Below are 17444 nucleotides of genomic sequence, written 5' to 3' on the forward strand. Positions count from 1 at the left end.
TAAAGACCAACTGATTTATTGTAGCCATCAGATGCATTAGACAAAATGGGCCCTAGTCCTTGAAAGCTTATGCCATAATAAATCCAGTCTTTCTGGTTCTGAGATATTGGTGGAGAATAGATTCATAGCCTTGTTAGACAAGTAATGAAACTGCTCCCCCATTGCCTGCCATAAAACTAGCAGGAAACACTAGGCAACCTACAGACCTGGCATGTGCCCAATCTTGGCACTTGAATGTCATGCATGCTAACAACCCAATCTAACACATGCTTGCTTGGAAGGTAGTCCCCAGATTGAAGCTTTAGCTGTTGTGTGGTGTACATTCGGTCTTAGCCTTATGTCCAGCCTTGTATTTTTGGGTGATGATTGTGTTGCTTGAATTATTCAACAGTTTACATGCCACCCATCCCATCCGCCCATGATTTTCCAGTTCCTCTCCTCTCCTACCACAGCTTGGCTTGTTCTCTGAACGGGGTGGTAAGTGAAATGAAGGCCTCCTTCCTCCTCCCAGGGTCTGACATGCTGCTATGCAGCATTCCAGATGCAAGTAGACATGGGAAATCAATTTCCCCTAGGGCTACGGCCACCACCTTTGGAGAAAACTCAATTTCCCAGATTTATTTGCATCTGACACACTTTGCAGCAGTATACTAGATGCTGGAGCAGGGAGAGATGCCCCTCTCACTTTCTGCCAGTGAAACAACTTCATAAGTGAATAAGAGGGAAAGAAGAGAGAAATTGGGGAAAGGATGAACTGGGATCTGACTGTGTTACATCATTGACTAGGATCAGAACAGGGTTTGAATTGATTTTTGAATTGACTCAGATCATGCCGAGCAATTTACTGTCTCCTCTTGAGTGGTGTAGTTCAGCTTAGCCTGATCTTATCCAATTCAAATTTGGGAGAATTCATCCCTTGCTTGAAGTATCCGAGTCCTGCATTGCTGACATCCATGGTCAATATTCATGAATTTGAATTGATTGCTTTTTAAAATTGGTATCTTTTTGGATCCTTTTGATGCCCTCTAATCTAATGTTTGTTACTCTATTCCAGGCATATATTTTTTTCAATTTCATTTTTTTAAAAACAAAAAAAGACATGACTTATTTGTACATGTTTCATATCACCAGATTTTGTTTTGCGAGCGCTGCATTTTTCATATCATTCCATTCATTTGTGTAGTTCCTTGAAAGAACAGAAGAAAGTCGGACTCTGACAGAAGCTTTCAATGACCAGACAAACAGCCAGAGTGGCCAATCTGCTGAGACACCCAACGAGGTGGGATTTTTGTCTAGTGTATTTAAATAGTTTTAATAGCCCTTTCCTTTTGGAATATACAGGTCTGAGCTTCAAGTGACTCAGTAAGTTTACCCTTGTAGAAATTTGGTTGACTTAGTTTGTACTTTGGCTCACTTCAGCTGCCCGAAGCTATTTGCTCTGCAGGCAGTCTAAGGTTTCTAATACCAGCTGCACTACACTGAGATCTCTTCTGGCAATAGAGACCTTCAGTCGGTTACTTTGTTCCATTGTTTTCCCTCCTATTACTATTTCACCACATAACGGTCACATTTTTGTGTGCCGATTTTTCATTTCCAAAAAGGGTACGACCACTATGAGGTGAATTATGGTAAGGTGGTTGGAAGCTGGTGAGGTGGCTGGAAGCTAGTGTGTACCAGAGTGCGGGTCCCTCACAAACCTATCCCCCCCCCACATACCCCCGCCCACTCGCACTGCCCTCATCCAACCTGCCTCAGAAGGAAAAATCCTCGTATGCTCGTTCACCCACATTCAACTCCTTGCCACCCAGCTGCTTCTCCTCAAACTCAAGCCCATCCCTCTTTCTCTTCCTCATGCTGGGTCTGGGACTGTGCAAGAGAGGCATGCAGGCAGCACCCCAAAATTTGGCCAAGGCACCAGAGTTGTCCACAGGGAGAGGGAGAGTAGAGGAGCCTTGGTGATCACAGGCTGCAATTTTCATGTTTTTCACTTGACCTCCTTTCCAGCACTGCCATAATCCCTCCTCAGAGCCGTCACCTCTGCCCCCTGACCATGTACAGAAATATACTGGTACCGATAATGCACATGCTGAGAATTACCCCTTCAGCTATTATGCTCTGGGACCAATTTCAGGGTCTGATAAAGGGGTGTGTGATTATTACACAGCGGTGACCAGTATGCAGTGAAATACTTTAGTGCTTATCCTCCCCACTGCCCTCCTGCTCACAGTGTCCATAAGTTGGTAACACTGCATTACTTTAGTCCTGGCCATCTTTGCTTAAGTCATTGTTGGGGAACCCCTGCACCATGGACCTAATTAGAATTTGATCCATGATACAATTTCCTCCGAAGCCACACTCACCTGCTCTACACCCAACGTAATGTATGACATCAGGTTTGGGGAAAGTAAAGACAGGCCTCCCTGCTGAAAGCAGCCTTTTCAGACACTCCTGATCAGCTGATCCAATGGCATGTGCAACACCTCCTTTACCAGTGTGGTTTGAAGCTGTACAGGCAAAGGAACAGGGCGCTGCAAGTGCAAATGGTCAGCTGATTGATTTCAAAGAGTGCAGTTAACAGAAAACACATCACATGGCATCATGGTTAAATCAGGTGACTGACAAGTGGGCAGCTATGCCCAAATGTCAAAATGGTTCACAGGGCTTAAGTCATAGGACTGTAAGAAGTTGCCTTGTACCAAATTAGAACACTGGCATATCTGGTCGACTGACAGCTGCTCAGCTGTCCACGGACACAAGTCATTTCTAGCCGTATTTGGAGATGCTGAGGGCTGAACCTTAGATCTTCTGCTGCAGGCTTTCTTACTAAATGGAAGAGGTGCCAGAGTTATGAGCAGCACAGCCTCCAACAATCATATCAACAAGTGTGGTGAAGCAGGCAGTGTGCCAGGTTACCTGGAGGAACAAATACTTATTGTCTTGCATAATTAATTGGACCCTCTCGGAGCCCCTGCCTAGTGAGGTATGACTGGTGGCTCACCACCTTTTGGTGATAGCAGCCCAGCTGTGGAGTGCAGAAAAGTGACTTTGTAGTGGTGAAGATATTTTGGACATTTTTAAAAAAAATTTAAAATAAATATTTAAAATTGGGTTAAAATATTGTTGCTATTACTCAAGAGTCTGGAATTGTTCTTCTCAGCTCTTGGAATTTTTTTTAATAGGGCACTATATGTTCTTATTTTTATGGTTTCATAATTGCATTTTAATGGTTTACTATTGTAAGTGGCCTAGCACATGCAGTGCTGTTAATAAATAATGGGTTGTATCCATTTTACTATCCATTTTACTATTTTACACACAGCGGGTGGCGCTGTGGGTAAAACCTAGGACTTGCTGATCGCAAGGTCAGCAGTTCGAATCCCCGTGGCGGGGTGAGCTCCCATCGTTCAGTCCCAGCTCCTGCCCACCTAGCAGTTCGAAAGCACTCCTAAGTGCAAGTAGATAAATAGGTACCGCTTTATAGCGGGAAGGTAAACGGCGTTTCCGTGTGCGGCGCTGGTGCTGGCTCACCAGAGCAGCTTCGTCACGCTGGGCACGTGACCCGGAAGTGTCTCTGGACAGCGCTGGCCCCCGGCCTCTTGAGCAAGATGAGCGTGCAACCCTAGAGCGTGCAACCCACGACTGGCCTGTATGGGCAGGGGTACCTTTACCTTTTTATCCAACTACATTTTATTCAGGATAGACCCAGTAGAATCAATGGACCTGAGCTAGTAATATCCATGAATTTAAGTGGGTATACTCTGAGTAGGGCTTGCATTGTATATAGCCTAATAACTTTCCCTCATCTGGGTTTGGCAAGAGCAGCTCTGAATCAGCATGTTGCACTGGTACTGAAAGCTCTGCACTGGATGTCAGCATGTTCCCAAGCCAAGTTCAAGGGTTACACTGTTAGTGTATAAAGCCATAAATAGCCTAGGACCTGGTGGCATTGTCCCTTCTGCCCAGGCCATATCACTGCAGTCTTCTGAAGAGCCCCTCCTACTGTCTTGTTAGTGAAGTTCACACATGAACTAAGCCTTTTAGCATAGTGACAGCAGTACTTTGGAACACTTTTCCTATTGAAATCAGATAGGCACCTATAATTTTCTTATTTTGTCATCTGCTGAAAAAATGTTTTGCCAGGTGTTTTTAGAGAATAAGGTGCCAGGTGTTTTTAGAGAATTTAGAGAATTAGATTCACTTTTGCTATGTGTTTTACGGTTTTATAATCTTATGTTTTAATAATTTTATTGTACACTACCATGATTTTTTTTAAAAAATATCAGTTGGCTTTTAGTAACTACTTCTGTAACAAACAAACAAACAAACAAACAAGAAAATAAAATGTAGGCTTTATTTTTAATGAGGGCTAATTGTAATTTGGCCTTAAGAATTATCTTAATGCACGTGGCTGCATCTAAGGGGCTGGATAGTAAAACCTTCACCATTTGTAGGGTAAAAATACCCTAAACAAATTGCACTTGAAATGAGCAAGCTCCCAGAACCACCCAGGAAAAATGACTAAAAAGTAAGGCTATGTTCCTTTAGTGAATTAATCCTCTCATTTATTTGATTTTTTAAAAATGTACTGATTGACTTTAAAAGGTGCCCCTCCTGGATTAATTGCGCAACAGATTTAATAATAGCAGTGGTAATGGTAGTCATAGCAACATCAGTAGCAACTGTAATAAACAACTATTTTAATTACAGTCACATATAAAATTAAATGAAGTATTCCATCCTATGTGGGAAAATTGGGAGATGCCTCTTCTAAGATGCGACCTGCATATTACATAGGAAAACAAAGTATTTTTTAAAATGCTAGATCGATTATTATTTGGTCATATTCAAATTTATGCAGAATTAGTTCATTCATTGACTAAAACATGGAGCATTAATCAACCTAAGATTACTTTAATGGAGGGATAGCTTTTCTAAAAAGTATTGGAGCCTTCACTTTCTCATGAGAGATACTTTCAAGGAAACCTTGTTAGTTCCCCTATGACAGCTCTTTATTTCTTTTTCTTCCACCCTGAAGAAACCAGTATCAAATTGGTGTTCATTAGTGTTGATACTAATGAGTGGTATGTGGAATAATTTTACTGAGACTGTCTTTTCTAATGTAGATTAATCCCCTCCAAGAAGATAAAGTCTTATTATGTAAAGATCACAGCCCCCAAAGTAATAGAACATTGACATACCTGTCTCTAGTTATTATTTTTAAGAAAAGAAGTAAGTGCATTTTTCTTTTTAGCAGGCAACTCCTTCGGATTATTCGGATATACAGTGTCTGAATCTATATAAGCCTGAGTTTGAACATGAGCTGGCTGATGGCAAATGCTTTGGCAGAAGCACAACAGGGGAAAAAGGCGAAGCTCGAGAGAGTGGTTTGCTCATGTCTCTTTTAAATGAAAATGGAGTGGCACTGCTTGGATCTAGGTAAGCGGGTGGCTTAGACACGACACTTTTAACAGTTGTTCTATTGCAAAAGAGAGGAAAGCAATTGTGTTAAAAGTGAATTTAGATAACGGAGCTCTCTAATTTACCTGGGAGATTGGCAAGCCTCCTTCAGAGTCGTTTTAGTCCATCATGCAATTAAGTAATTAGGAGATGTAAAGCACAGTCAGAGACATCAGTTACAAGATGCATTTTCCTTCATGGCAAGATGGCAACATACAGGGAATCAGATAAACGATACAAAATGACAGAGCAAAGACCTCACAGTTCCTTCCAGGCAAATAGAAGAAGATTGTCCAAATGGTTGGGAGTTGCAAAGCTTTGAAAATTGAGAGCTGGGAGTAGTTAAATCATGCTCCTGCCCCAAAGTTACAAAATGCCCACTCCCATTCTTGCTGCCTGCAAATAATAGGAAGGATTCCAGGAAAGAGGGGTCTAGGCAAAGAAGACCTAAAAACTTGCTTCCCGTGACCACCTGTCTGGTGAAAACAATCTTTATGATTTATGTTTGAATATTGCTGAAAGTGATTTCATTAATGTATTTTGATTTATAAGCTGCCTTATTTATATTCTGAAAGACAGAGTACAAATAGTTACAACAAATAAATGGTACTGGTTTAGCCCTAGATAGGACCCTCATTGATCCACACTGCATTTATGGCAGTGATTGCTGCATTATATGAATGTGATTAGGGAAATTCAGAGAGAGCTGCTACTTCGTTTGAAGCCAGGGGTCACTAATGCTCAGCAGCCAGATTCCTTCTGAAATGAATGATACTAATTGCTGTTCATCCTTCATCAGCTGAAGAGCATAAGTTAATATTAGTCACCAAAGCAATGTAGAATGGCAGATGAGAGATCTTCAGATACGAATCTAGAACATTGCCACCTTTCTCAACCTTACATAAAAATTTGCTATGGAGCATTTCCCTTCCAGCATTTTTAGAACTCTGATACACCATTCATCCTAATGTTTTCCTGTAAATTCTCTCAGCCTGATTGGTGCCAAGGCAATAGTGCTGGGTAACTTACTTCTCACGAATGGCATTAAAAACACACTCAGCATTCTTTCTTTCAACTGCCAGCCTTCTAAATGCCTCTTGTTTTCAGTCCTGGCTTGTATTTCAAATGGCACAAAACAACTCTTTATTGACATGCTTGAAATTAACGACAGGATTTATTTTGGAGTGTAATGTCCTTCTATTTAGTTCCCATTGGATTGTGAAATTGCTTTCTAAGCTGACATCCATAAGCCTTTAGCAGTATACAGAGCTATGCCTGGAAATTTACTAAGTTGGCTATTGCTTCTGATGGAGTATGCTTCCAACATGTTTTCAGACTGATTTGTGGTATTAAAATAGAAGACAGCTTAACTGTGTGGGGATTCCAGGGGTTGCCAGTATGGCACCCACAGGCAGCGCTTACAGATTTCTTCCCTCGTGCTTGCAGGGTCCCCTCCCTGATCCTACCCCATAATTTACACTAGTCTTTAAACAAGCATTCTACTGTAGCCTATGGAATAGGTTGTGGCATGTACTTGGTGTAGTTTATTCCTCTGGTTTACAGTGAATATGGCTATGGGCCCCAAAAGTTTGGCAGTCCCTGGCTTAAACTTTCAGACTCTACAGTCTTGGGACTGGGAAGAGGAAGCAGGGAGTTCAACCCTTTCTCCCCCATCATTGTCCTGGAAATAAATAAAAAATCTATTAAAAGTAGGTGTGTGCATTATAAGGGAACCCTCCTTTGGTGCGATTGGGCACTTTCCTTGAAACCGAAATAGTAGCTTCTGAGAAGTTGAAACCATGTCAGAGTCAGAGAGAGCTAAATTCCACCTCTCCACCATCCATGATCTCAAGGGAGGTTGTATAGGCTTTCCTATTACTAGTTACGTAACCAAAAGTGATCATTAATCACATTAATGCAATTAATGCCGTGTCTGATTTGGCCGCTAGAACTGTAACTTTAGGATTATTTTATACCTGAGACTTCTACTGCCAAACCCTCTTTCTCAGTCCTGCTCAACTTCTGAGTAGCAGTAGTGTTTTGAGAAGGTATTTCTTTGTAACTCATCCTGCATTTCTCCAAGTCACGTATCTGAGATTTCTTTCTTTCAACAATTTATTTTACTTATTTCATCAATTTATATACAACTTAATTACAATAGTCTGCAGGTGGTATATATCTGACACAAAATGAGATTATGAAATATGTGTGAATTCTTTTTAATGATTTTATAATGTAAATCACAGAAAATATTGTTTTCTTATCGTTACTATTCTCTCCCCCCCCCCCCCCGGGTAAAACTAGAGAAGAACAAATACAAATTGCAAATAACCTGTTAGATCATCTGAACACAAGCGAGCAAGACAGTTCAAGTGGCCATCTAGAGAATAAAGATGAGAAAGATCTTAAGCAACTGATTATTCAGCTAAGAACTGAACTTGAGCAGCAAAGGCAAGCAAATAAATTCCTGAAGCTGCAAGTTGAATCCAAATCTACTTTGACAGAGGAAGAAGGGCTTGATCCCAAAACAATGCTACAGATTAATGTGGATATTGGATCATCAAAAGCTAAAGTGAAAACTGTAGCTACTCAAACAGGGACTGTTGAAGGTAACATCGTGGGACTGAAAGATGAAGGCCAAATAGCAAGCTCTGAATACAAAGCAGCATCTTCAAGATTAAATGAAGAACCTTGGCGGGAGAGAGCCTCTGTGAAGAGTGAACAGCAAGAGATCCTTCGGCATACAAGGAAAATGAACAAAGTGAGTTTGTTTTAAGGTGCTAAAGCTCCTTTTTAGAGTGTGAAAGAGTTCTCTCCACAACCAATAGGGTTTTGTTGTTTTGGGAGGCGGAATTATCTAAAGACTGGGGCAGGGGTCGGCAAGGTTTACCTCGCCTGAGCCGGTTCACTCCCACGGAGATCACTCTGTGGGCCAGATCGCGTCTGTGCAGATGCGATTTCTGGGACTGTGGAAGCGAGTCCCTTCTCCACATTGTGCCGGTTTAGCACAGCGTGCAGGGACTCGCCGAGCGGGCGGCTCGGTTCGGGGGCGGCTCGTGGGCCATTTAAACGACCCCCGTGGGCTGCTTGTGGCCCATGGGCCGCAGGTTACTGACCCCTGGACTAGGATGTCAAAAGATACTTAAGATGCTTATTCATATTGTATACATCAGCCAGTTTTTAAAAGCAGTGTTACATCTGGCACCTGAACTCACGGTTTGCATGTTTGCTGCTGAGCTCCTTTTTCTCAAGCTGCAGCATCTGCATCTGAGTTCTCTTAAAGGCTTTTGCATTAAACACCTTGTGGTGCACCTTAGTTACTTTTTTAAAATTATTAAAAGTATTTATAAAATTCTGCCATCTCAGAATTTTGGGTGTGGTGTACAGCAATATGTATGGAGGAAGACATAAAACAAACAGTACAAAATCATTGTTAAAAAGACTGACTACTCAAGAAAGTTTTAAACTGTTACATAGACCTGTTGGCATAGAAAGGTTTCTAAGAGCTGTCTTAAATGTGTACAGGAGGGGGAGGGGGGCTAGGCATTGCTAGGAAACAGGTTGACATTGCTAGGTTTGGTCTTCCATGTCACTGAAATGTTGGTCACAGTCAGTCACAGCAAGCACAAACCTAGTAGAGCTGCATGATTTGAGGTGAGGGCTTTGGGCAGGATTTAGGCTTAATAGAACCAGGTGGCAAAGCTGTGATGTTGTTTCAGGAGCAACAAGACTGAGCTCTATGTAGTAACAGCAGCAGCAGCAGCAGCAGCTGTGTCCCAATTGTTAGCTCTGCCCCCACTGGGAGATGCCTCTTCAGTTAAAAGGGGCCAGCCTGCTCTGGTGGTAGTCTTCTGCTCCAGTGGAGCAGAAGACTAAGTCAGAGGGAAGGCAGTGCTTCTTATCTTTATTATTAATTATTATTATTTATTAAACAATAATATCTAATATTATTATTTAATATTGGTAATCTTAGGGTGGTTCACAACATAAATCTGAATTGTGTGTGTGTGTGTCCTGGTTCACAGGTCACCTACTCTTGAATTGCACATTGTAACTAGGAGTAGGGTGTTTCTTAGGAGTGTGTGTGTTGCACCCCTCCCTCAGTAAAATGTTACCCCCTTTCAGTTAAGGTTTGTTTGCAAAATATTCAAGGCTGGATTTTAGTGACTATTGTTTTCTTGTACTTATCTTCCCTTCTCAACTTACTCACATTTTTCTATGTGTCATTTAGAGTGATCCGTGCCAGCCATTCAAGAAATCCTGTTTGCCTGTTTTACTGAAATTATCCAAGTCATTAGAAAGCATCTCCTTAAAGGACCCCATCTGGAAGCCAGACATGCAACTTCAGCATCGCATCTTTGCCTTGGATGAAGATCTGAAGGGAAGAATTATGCAGCCACGTAATGATGAATTGCAGCCAAATGAAGTTGTGAGTGAGAGATCTGCTCAGGAAGGGATATTACTAGGAGGTAAGCAAGCAAGTACAGTTGAAAATAATACAGAAAGCATGCAATGGCATTTTGTTCCTTTTGTGGTTGTGTCCAATTTGAATTCCACAGCAATATCCAGGGTTAGCATTGCTTCAGCAATCAATAAGCTGCAAGTTTAAATGCTGTGTACACCATTCAGTTTTACCCACCTTCCTCAACTCATCAAAATTGTATATTTTACATGTTACAAGTTGGCACCCCTGGGACTGGTCAGCTCGGCTTTCTTCTATTTTGTCGGGAAGAAAGGGGGGCGGGGGGAGAGGATGGCTGTCCCTAGCCTGTGTGGTGCAGGACACATTTTGTAGCACTAGCCATGGAGAACAAGATTATCAAGGGCCACTAGTCACAATGGCTATGCTCTCCCTCCACTGTTGGAGGTAGCATGCCTCTGAATGCCAGTTGCTGGGTATTATAGCCCCCCCATAAATAAAAATCAATAGAAATCAATAGAAATCTGAGGTTCTGACTCCCCTATCAAAAGGCTGCCCCCCAAAAAAATTTCTGCTTAAATAGAACATGTTTTATTTATAATTGTTATAATTCATGCAAAATATAGTTACATAAAATGATAGCAAGATAATGAAATATTGTTGTAGCAGAAAAACATAGAATCATGGAGCTGGAATGGACCCCAAGGGTCATCTTTCTAGTGCAATCCCCTACAATGTAAGAAATTCAGCTAAAGCATCCATGACAGATGACCATCCAACCTCTACTTAGAAACCTCCAAGGAAGGACAACCTCCCAAGGAAGATCCATCTTCCGTGTATTACAAATAGTAAACAACACTTATTTGACCCCAGTTATTTGATACTACAGATACAATCCTAAAGGAGTTCTGTATATGTGGGAGAATTCTAAAAAGCAAGTGTTCCTCATTAACCTGGTGCAAAAAGCTTGTTATCCAGAGGAGCCCTAGCTTCCTAGATAAAACACTATAGCCCCCCACACCCTTATCTGGGAGTAAGATGTGACAACACAACAGCCCTCTCTCTGCCTGGCACCGCTGCACCAGCCCTCAGTTTCCCTTTCCCTCAGGAGATTTCCCCCAATGGAGAATGAATCACAAGCGACAGTGGGTTTTTCTTTTGGGAAAACAGGTTGCAAACAAACTTTATTATAACAGATGTAAACAAGGAGTTTTTGTTCTTCTTCTTCTGCAGAAATGTAACGAACAGTGAGGTTATTCACAGCGTAGTGCTGTTGCTTTACGTATACTGAAACGTATACTGTTTCAAGTTATAGGCTGTATGCCAGGGGTCAACAAGGTTTACTTCACCTGGGTCGGTTCACTCCAGTGGAGATGGGTTGATTTGCATGTGAGCGCCCCCCCCCCCCGATTTCCGCAGATGCAATTTCTGGCGCCGCAGAAGTGAGTCCCCTGCGCCACACTGCTCCAGTTTAGCGCAGTCTGCGGGGACTCGCTGAGCAGGCAGCTTGGTTCGGGGGCAGCTCGTGACCCCCGTGGGCCACTTGTGGCCCATGGGCCTTAGGTTGCCTACCCCTGCTGTATGCTGTTCAGGCTTAAGGTTACCTTCTTTTACATATCTTCCATTGATAAGACTTCTCCACACACACTTCAGCAACTTAGGATTTTAACTGGACTGTTTCCCTTACAGACTCCCAAATCCTCCCTGGCCTCGGAATCACTACTGCCCTTTCCTGTCAGAGTATCCCCTCTGGGGACCCTTTTTCCTGTAGGCATGTGTGGGACTGTGTCTTTTCTGCGATTGAGAACCTGAGAGCATCTCCTGGGAGTACTCTGCTCTCCTCAGCCTCCTGACAGAATCCCCTCACACACTCCTGCCTCCACTCCAACTGCCTCCCCTGGAACTCTGGCCACAGGCAGTGTAGTTAGTTAGTTAGTTAGTTAGTTAGTTAGTTAGTTAGTTAATTGTTTGCTGGCAGGGGGAAAAACACTTGATGACTCATCCTGCTCAGAAAACAAAATTTTCTGTCACAATAAGGCCCACTGAACTCAGTGTGGCTTTCTTCTGAGTAGACAGTTATTTACTAGATGCAAGTCAGCAGCACTAGATGACCCGCTAGGCAGCTAGGCACTGGGGTGGATTTCTCCCTGTGCCTTGCAGAGCTGGGCCGACGATGCTGATGAGCCATGCGCCCCTCAGCAACATCCAAAGGCCCTGATCCACTATGTGCTGGGGTGGATTGCACTCTGCGCCTTACAGAGTCAGGCCCAGGCTGCCACCAGGCCCAGCACTGGCGGCAGCAACAAGCAGCTCTGGCCATTGCCACCCCACTGCAGCACTTACTTGACCTGGGGGTTCTGGATCACGGGCTCTACTGGTAAAAATGGGAACCTCAGCGATTGCCTTCTCCCACCAGAAACAAACCAGGACCGCTCCAAGAAAACACACATGGCAAAAAGGAATTCTAGGCCCTGGTGGGTCACCCCTTACCCACTTGGAATTAGCCAAGCAGATAGCCAACCAATCAGCCAACCATTAAAAAAATAATAATGATCCCCCCATCACTTCTCACTTCCCTCTGTGGCCCCCCAGCCTCGTAGTGTGGCCTCTATTTTCACATTTTGTAACCTGGGCCCTCCTTGGAATTTCCTGGCGGGGCTCCAGGGGCCCATATGGCCCCTGCTTTAGAAATACTGGTCTACTCTGCCTTTCCAGGCCCTTGGGCATAGAAGGGTATTTTCCATCAGCTGCTACTGGTTATGCCTGGGATTGAACATGAGGATACTGTACCATGAGGCTACAGACCCTTTCCATGGATGTCCATGCTTCCCTGTCTGTTTTTCTGTGGGTCAGATAGCAGGTTTGGGAGCATTTAGATTGGGGAGAATGACATAGGGGTAAGAATGAAACACCCATTCTCCGTTCTCTCTTACTTCCCTTACTATTTCATGAATGTGTGGTGTGTGTGTGTGTGTGTGTGTGTGTGTGTGTGTGTGTGTGTGTCTGTTTCATTGAAGAGAAAATGTTAATGCCCACATCTTATTTATTATGCACATTACCCTAGGTTCCCGAATGTGCTTTCCTTGTGGATCAAGTGGTACATAAGAGAATAAGTATAATAAATAAGATGGTTGCAGAACAGTAATTTTTTTTTTATGAAGACACTTGTTCACTTGGAGACAGATAAAGTAGATCATTTTAACATTGTGGATGAGGAATAGAATTTAATGTCTCACTCGGCTAGAAGAAATGGAGCTGTGCCTTGCAAAGATGTACTCTGGATTACATTGGAAGACAGTTGCTGTTCCCTCTCCCCATGCCAGTGGTTTACTGCAGGGATCCCTCATGCAAGACAGTTGCTGTTCCCTCTCCCCATGCCAGTGGTTTACTGCAGGGATCCCTCATGCAAGACAGTTGCTGTTCCCTCTCCCCATGCCAGTGGTTTACTGCAGGGATCCCTCATGCCACTGAAGGATCATTTTCCCTCCCTCCCATCCACTACCACCACCACTTTGTCGTCCCTTTAATTCCATTTATAGTTCAATCCCAATAAGGATTTTTGCTACCAGGCCAACAATAGGCAGTAGTTTATCTGCCCCCAAACCCATTTCTGCCTTGCACCTACCATCTCCTTGTGATACTGAAGGTTAAATTGCACAGATGGATCTAAGAACTTCAATCAGTGAGCAGCTCAACATGCAGCTAAAGGGTTAAAACAGGTGTAATGCTGCCAAATTTGATTAGAATGCCCTCTCCTTAACTTTGAAGCAAGGAGTGGTAGTAGGAGCTGAAGGTTAAAAGTGGTAGAGGAGAGCCAGGAGGATTCTGCAGAAATACTTGGATTGTTGTAGTTATTTACATTTCACCCTGGGGTAGCCAACATTGCACACTCCATATATTGTTTGATTCCAGTTCCCTTCATCAGCTGGAGTCCAACAATGGGCGAAGGGCCACAGGTTCCTCAACTCTACTGGGACCTAGCCACTTATGTTTGACATTCTCTTCTGCAATAATGAATCTGCAGCTTGCTGAGCTCACCAGCAGCCAGTTACAGATTGGTTTTGGTTCATATGGCACTTGCCTTTTGTCATCCTCATCAGGCTGTGAATTGCCTCACCTCTTTCTTTAGACTACTTACCCCCACTAGGTTACTCCTGATCTTGCCTTTCTTCCATGAAACATAATGGTGGCATATAGGAGGGGAGTTGAGGATTGACCAGACTTGCAATGTCAATTTAGATCACACAGAAACATGACGGGGGAAACTAGGGCCCACAGCCAAGTTAATTTGGCTGATGAGAATGCTTGTGAGGATAATTTCTCACTTTTTTTCTTGGTGCTTTTTAGGCACTAGATGCTTGATAATATATTGATTGGGCTTCTACTGATAGGGCATGCCAACACTCAACATAAAATGTGAGGAGATGATGATGAAGAAAAATAAGATGAAGAACATGGGGCAATTGTCTGCTCTCAGACTGTTTTGCCTCTCTTCCTGCGTCCGTAGTACCAGTAGGGTAGAAGATCAGCAAAAGCTAGGAACCAACACCATGTGGCTTTATTTACTTACTCAAAAGGCTTACATTCTTTTCAGCTTCCAAGCCTGCAAGGCGGCTTACAGACAATGAAAATGATTGGTAATAACATCCAAAAGAACTCTTGAACCATCAAACATGCAAAAAGAGATCTGGACAATAAGATAACAGCTGCTACAAAAACAATAAGTCATTAAATCCTTGGGAAAATAAAACCCCTTTAAACTTGGTGTCCATAAAAATAAGAATCCTTACCGAAGAAGTATTTTCAGAGAGACTGTTTTATAGGTGAAATGCCAGCATCAGAAAATTCCTGTTCATCACCCACCTAACCTAGGAGCACCCCAGCAGCTGATCTTAAGGAATGGGAACATGACATGCAGGAGGTATGCCTTCAGATAGGATGAAACACTGCGAATGTGTACTTTAGATCAGAGGTAGGGATTCTTTTTCATCCCAAGGGCTGCATTCCCTTGCTTGCTCTGAATGACTGTGACCACTGTTTCCATAGCATACAAGAACCACCCTTCCAGTGGTGGGCACAGCAGGGGCACAAGTGGGAGGAGAAACAAATGCAAGTTTTACCTTTGCACAGTAGACTAGTTTAACACACATTCACACACCACTCTCCATACTCCTATCCCTGCAAGCAAAAGGCACCCTCACAGTCGAAGGCCAGGCAAAAACAGTCATGATGCAAAGCTGGACCAGTGAGGGGTCTGTGTGGGGAGATTTCTGAGTGCCAGGCAGGCTTTGGAAGGTCACATTTCTCTCCCGTGCCTGTGAAGATCAGTTTGAACTTCTAAATTGCTGAGATGTTTCATTCTTTAAATGTGTCCCTCTTCTCTTACCACTTTTCTCTTAATTTCCATGTTTTCTCCAGCTGAGTCATTGATCAGAGTAAATGGCTCTGAAGTGGATGTCACCTTGGTCAGTGGTGATAGCAAAGGCGAAACAGCCAAGGATCTGAGCAGCAGCCAAGGTATGAGATGGATACACAAGTGATTTTGCCGGGATTGGGAGAACAAACCTTTCTTGCAAAACAAGCTGGTCATTTTTGTTAATTGTCCAAATAAATTCCAGCTAACAGCTTGTTTGCTAAAGTTAATTGCTCTTTTTACCACAGTCTGTAACTTTAAAATATTGTTTGCTTAATTATCCCACAATAGCAGCCCCTGGGAATAGCAGCCACAGTCTTTTAAGTGTGGAAGAGTCCCCGGGATTTATGAGTATGGGTTTTAATAAAATGAATGAAATGTGTGCACAACTCTCTATGTACTCAGTGCCACAGAATTGGTCTGATCTTGGCTTGTGATTAAAAAAATTATTAATGGATTCTGATTTTTTATTTTTGCATTCTTGAGGTTTCTAAACACCAGCTTACCCTCTCCCTTTGATTCCCTCAAAATATAAAGGAATTAGTGCAGATTATATATAGTTTATCAGTCATGTGACTGCTGTGGGAGTACCAATATATTCTTTTGTCAACACTAGAAAGTCCTCCAAAGTTCATGTTCCACCAGGAATTTTCCCCATCGTTAAATGATAATGAATGGAAATTGGAAGAACAGTTATGGGACATGAAGAATGTTGCTTGGTTACTAGCAAACCACAACAGAATTGGTCTGGGGTTGTTTGCTTGAGGAGTAGGATTCAGATAGCTTGGGCATTTTAACCTAACTGAATTGCTTTCCAGTGTCACTTAGATTAGATAAATGATTGATGGTTCGGTCTAATCTGGTATTCATTGGGATATTTAAATGGAACCTCTATAAGCAAAGGAAAAATATTTCTGAGTACTTTGTGCTGGTGCCATGCAAATGGAGTTGGCTATCACATTCCTGCCATAGCTACTCTTGGAAACACTGTTGGACTGTATCCACCAAGGTAGTACTTCAAAGGGATGACTTAGAGCAGGTTTTTGGACTGTCAGCAATCAGGTTGTTCATAATAGATTGTGCACTCAGACCTTTTCAGTCAAATTGTTTATAGTTGACATAGAGTTTATGAGTTGAGTTTTGGAATAGTCAAGTGACTGGACAAAGCAGAGGCCACTTGTGTAAATGGAGCTGCCAGTATTAGAGTATTAGATGCAGATGGCTATGAGAGTTGGACTCCAACAACAACTGAAGGACCACCAGTTCTCCACTCCTCCTATAAGCTTTTCATAATAGTAGGAATGGGGAACCTGTGGCCTTCTGGACTGCAATTCCTATGATCCCTAACAAATGGCCATGCTGGCTGGGGCTGATGGGAACTGAGTCCCACAACATTTGGAGCGCCATAAATTTCCCATTCATGCAGATAATGCTGAGCAGTGGCAGACCCAGAAGCCTCATTGGTTGCAGAAATAAGGGAATGTCCTAGACCGAATCATAACCTCTAACCTTTAAGGAAAACACATTATTTTATTTCCAGAAACAGAAACTACCACACCTGAGTCAAAGCTTGCTATGAAAGAGCTAAATCAAGAGTTTGCTTTCTCAGAGAAGGAAGATGTTGATGCAACTACCACATACTCAGACTCTAGGAGCCTGCTTTCACTCAGCTTAAGAATTACAAGCATAGATGCATTTGACTATGAAGCTACTGATGACATTGAAGAATTGAGACAAATAATTAAGATTCTGAAGTCTGAACTGGCAAAGTACAGGATGCTGATGATACACTTTGAACCTGCCAAGCAACTCCCTTCTGGTGATATTTTAAGTACAACTCAGAATGATGGGGAGCTGCCCACGCACCATCATTTTCTTCCTATAATAGATGCCAGTAGACCAGAGTTGCAGACTTTTTCTGATGAGCATCTGCAAGAGGAGCCTCAAATCCGCATCAAGGATCTCACATCTCATGACTTGGAGCAACAAAATGAAAAAAAAATTCAAAAGCTGAAGGAGCTGCTGTCAGAGAATGAGATGGAGTTGGAAAAAGAGCAGATTGCAAACATACATCTTCTGGATGAGGTGTGCCGTCTGCAAAATAAACTTAAAGGAGTTTCACTGGCTAGGTGAGCTTACGATAAAGCAGCTTTG

At 42.7% G+C, this 17444-nt stretch overlaps 1 protein-coding gene and 1 long non-coding RNA gene across 6 annotated transcripts in view; one reads left to right on the plus strand and one right to left on the minus strand.

The window, feature by feature from the left end:
• Positions 1-17444, minus strand: part of LOC308579109 — a 262636-nt gene that overhangs the window by 121095 nt on the left and 124097 nt on the right. The window lies entirely within an intron of this gene.
• Positions 1-17444, plus strand: part of CDK5RAP2 (CDK5 regulatory subunit associated protein 2) — a 142585-nt gene that overhangs the window by 86579 nt on the left and 38562 nt on the right. For 4 of the 5 annotated variants that reach the window (XM_081179603.1, XM_081179604.1, XM_081179600.1 and 1 more), the window contains exons 19-24: positions 1184-1279; positions 5252-5436; positions 7762-8218; positions 9689-9926; positions 15296-15394; positions 16831-17419. In XM_081179603.1, the coding sequence (XP_081035729.1) occupies positions 1184-1279; positions 5252-5436; positions 7762-8218; positions 9689-9926; positions 15296-15394; positions 16831-17419 (1664 nt within the window). The remainder of the gene's footprint in view (positions 1-1183; positions 1280-5251; positions 5437-7761; positions 8219-9688; positions 9927-15295; positions 15395-16830; positions 17420-17444) is intronic. The other variant, XM_081179601.1, reaches the window with a different exon arrangement.

This window comes from Podarcis bocagei (assembly GCF_964188305.1).
Source record: "Podarcis bocagei genome assembly, chromosome: Z".
Lineage (NCBI taxonomy): Eukaryota > Metazoa > Chordata > Lepidosauria > Squamata > Lacertidae > Podarcis > Podarcis bocagei.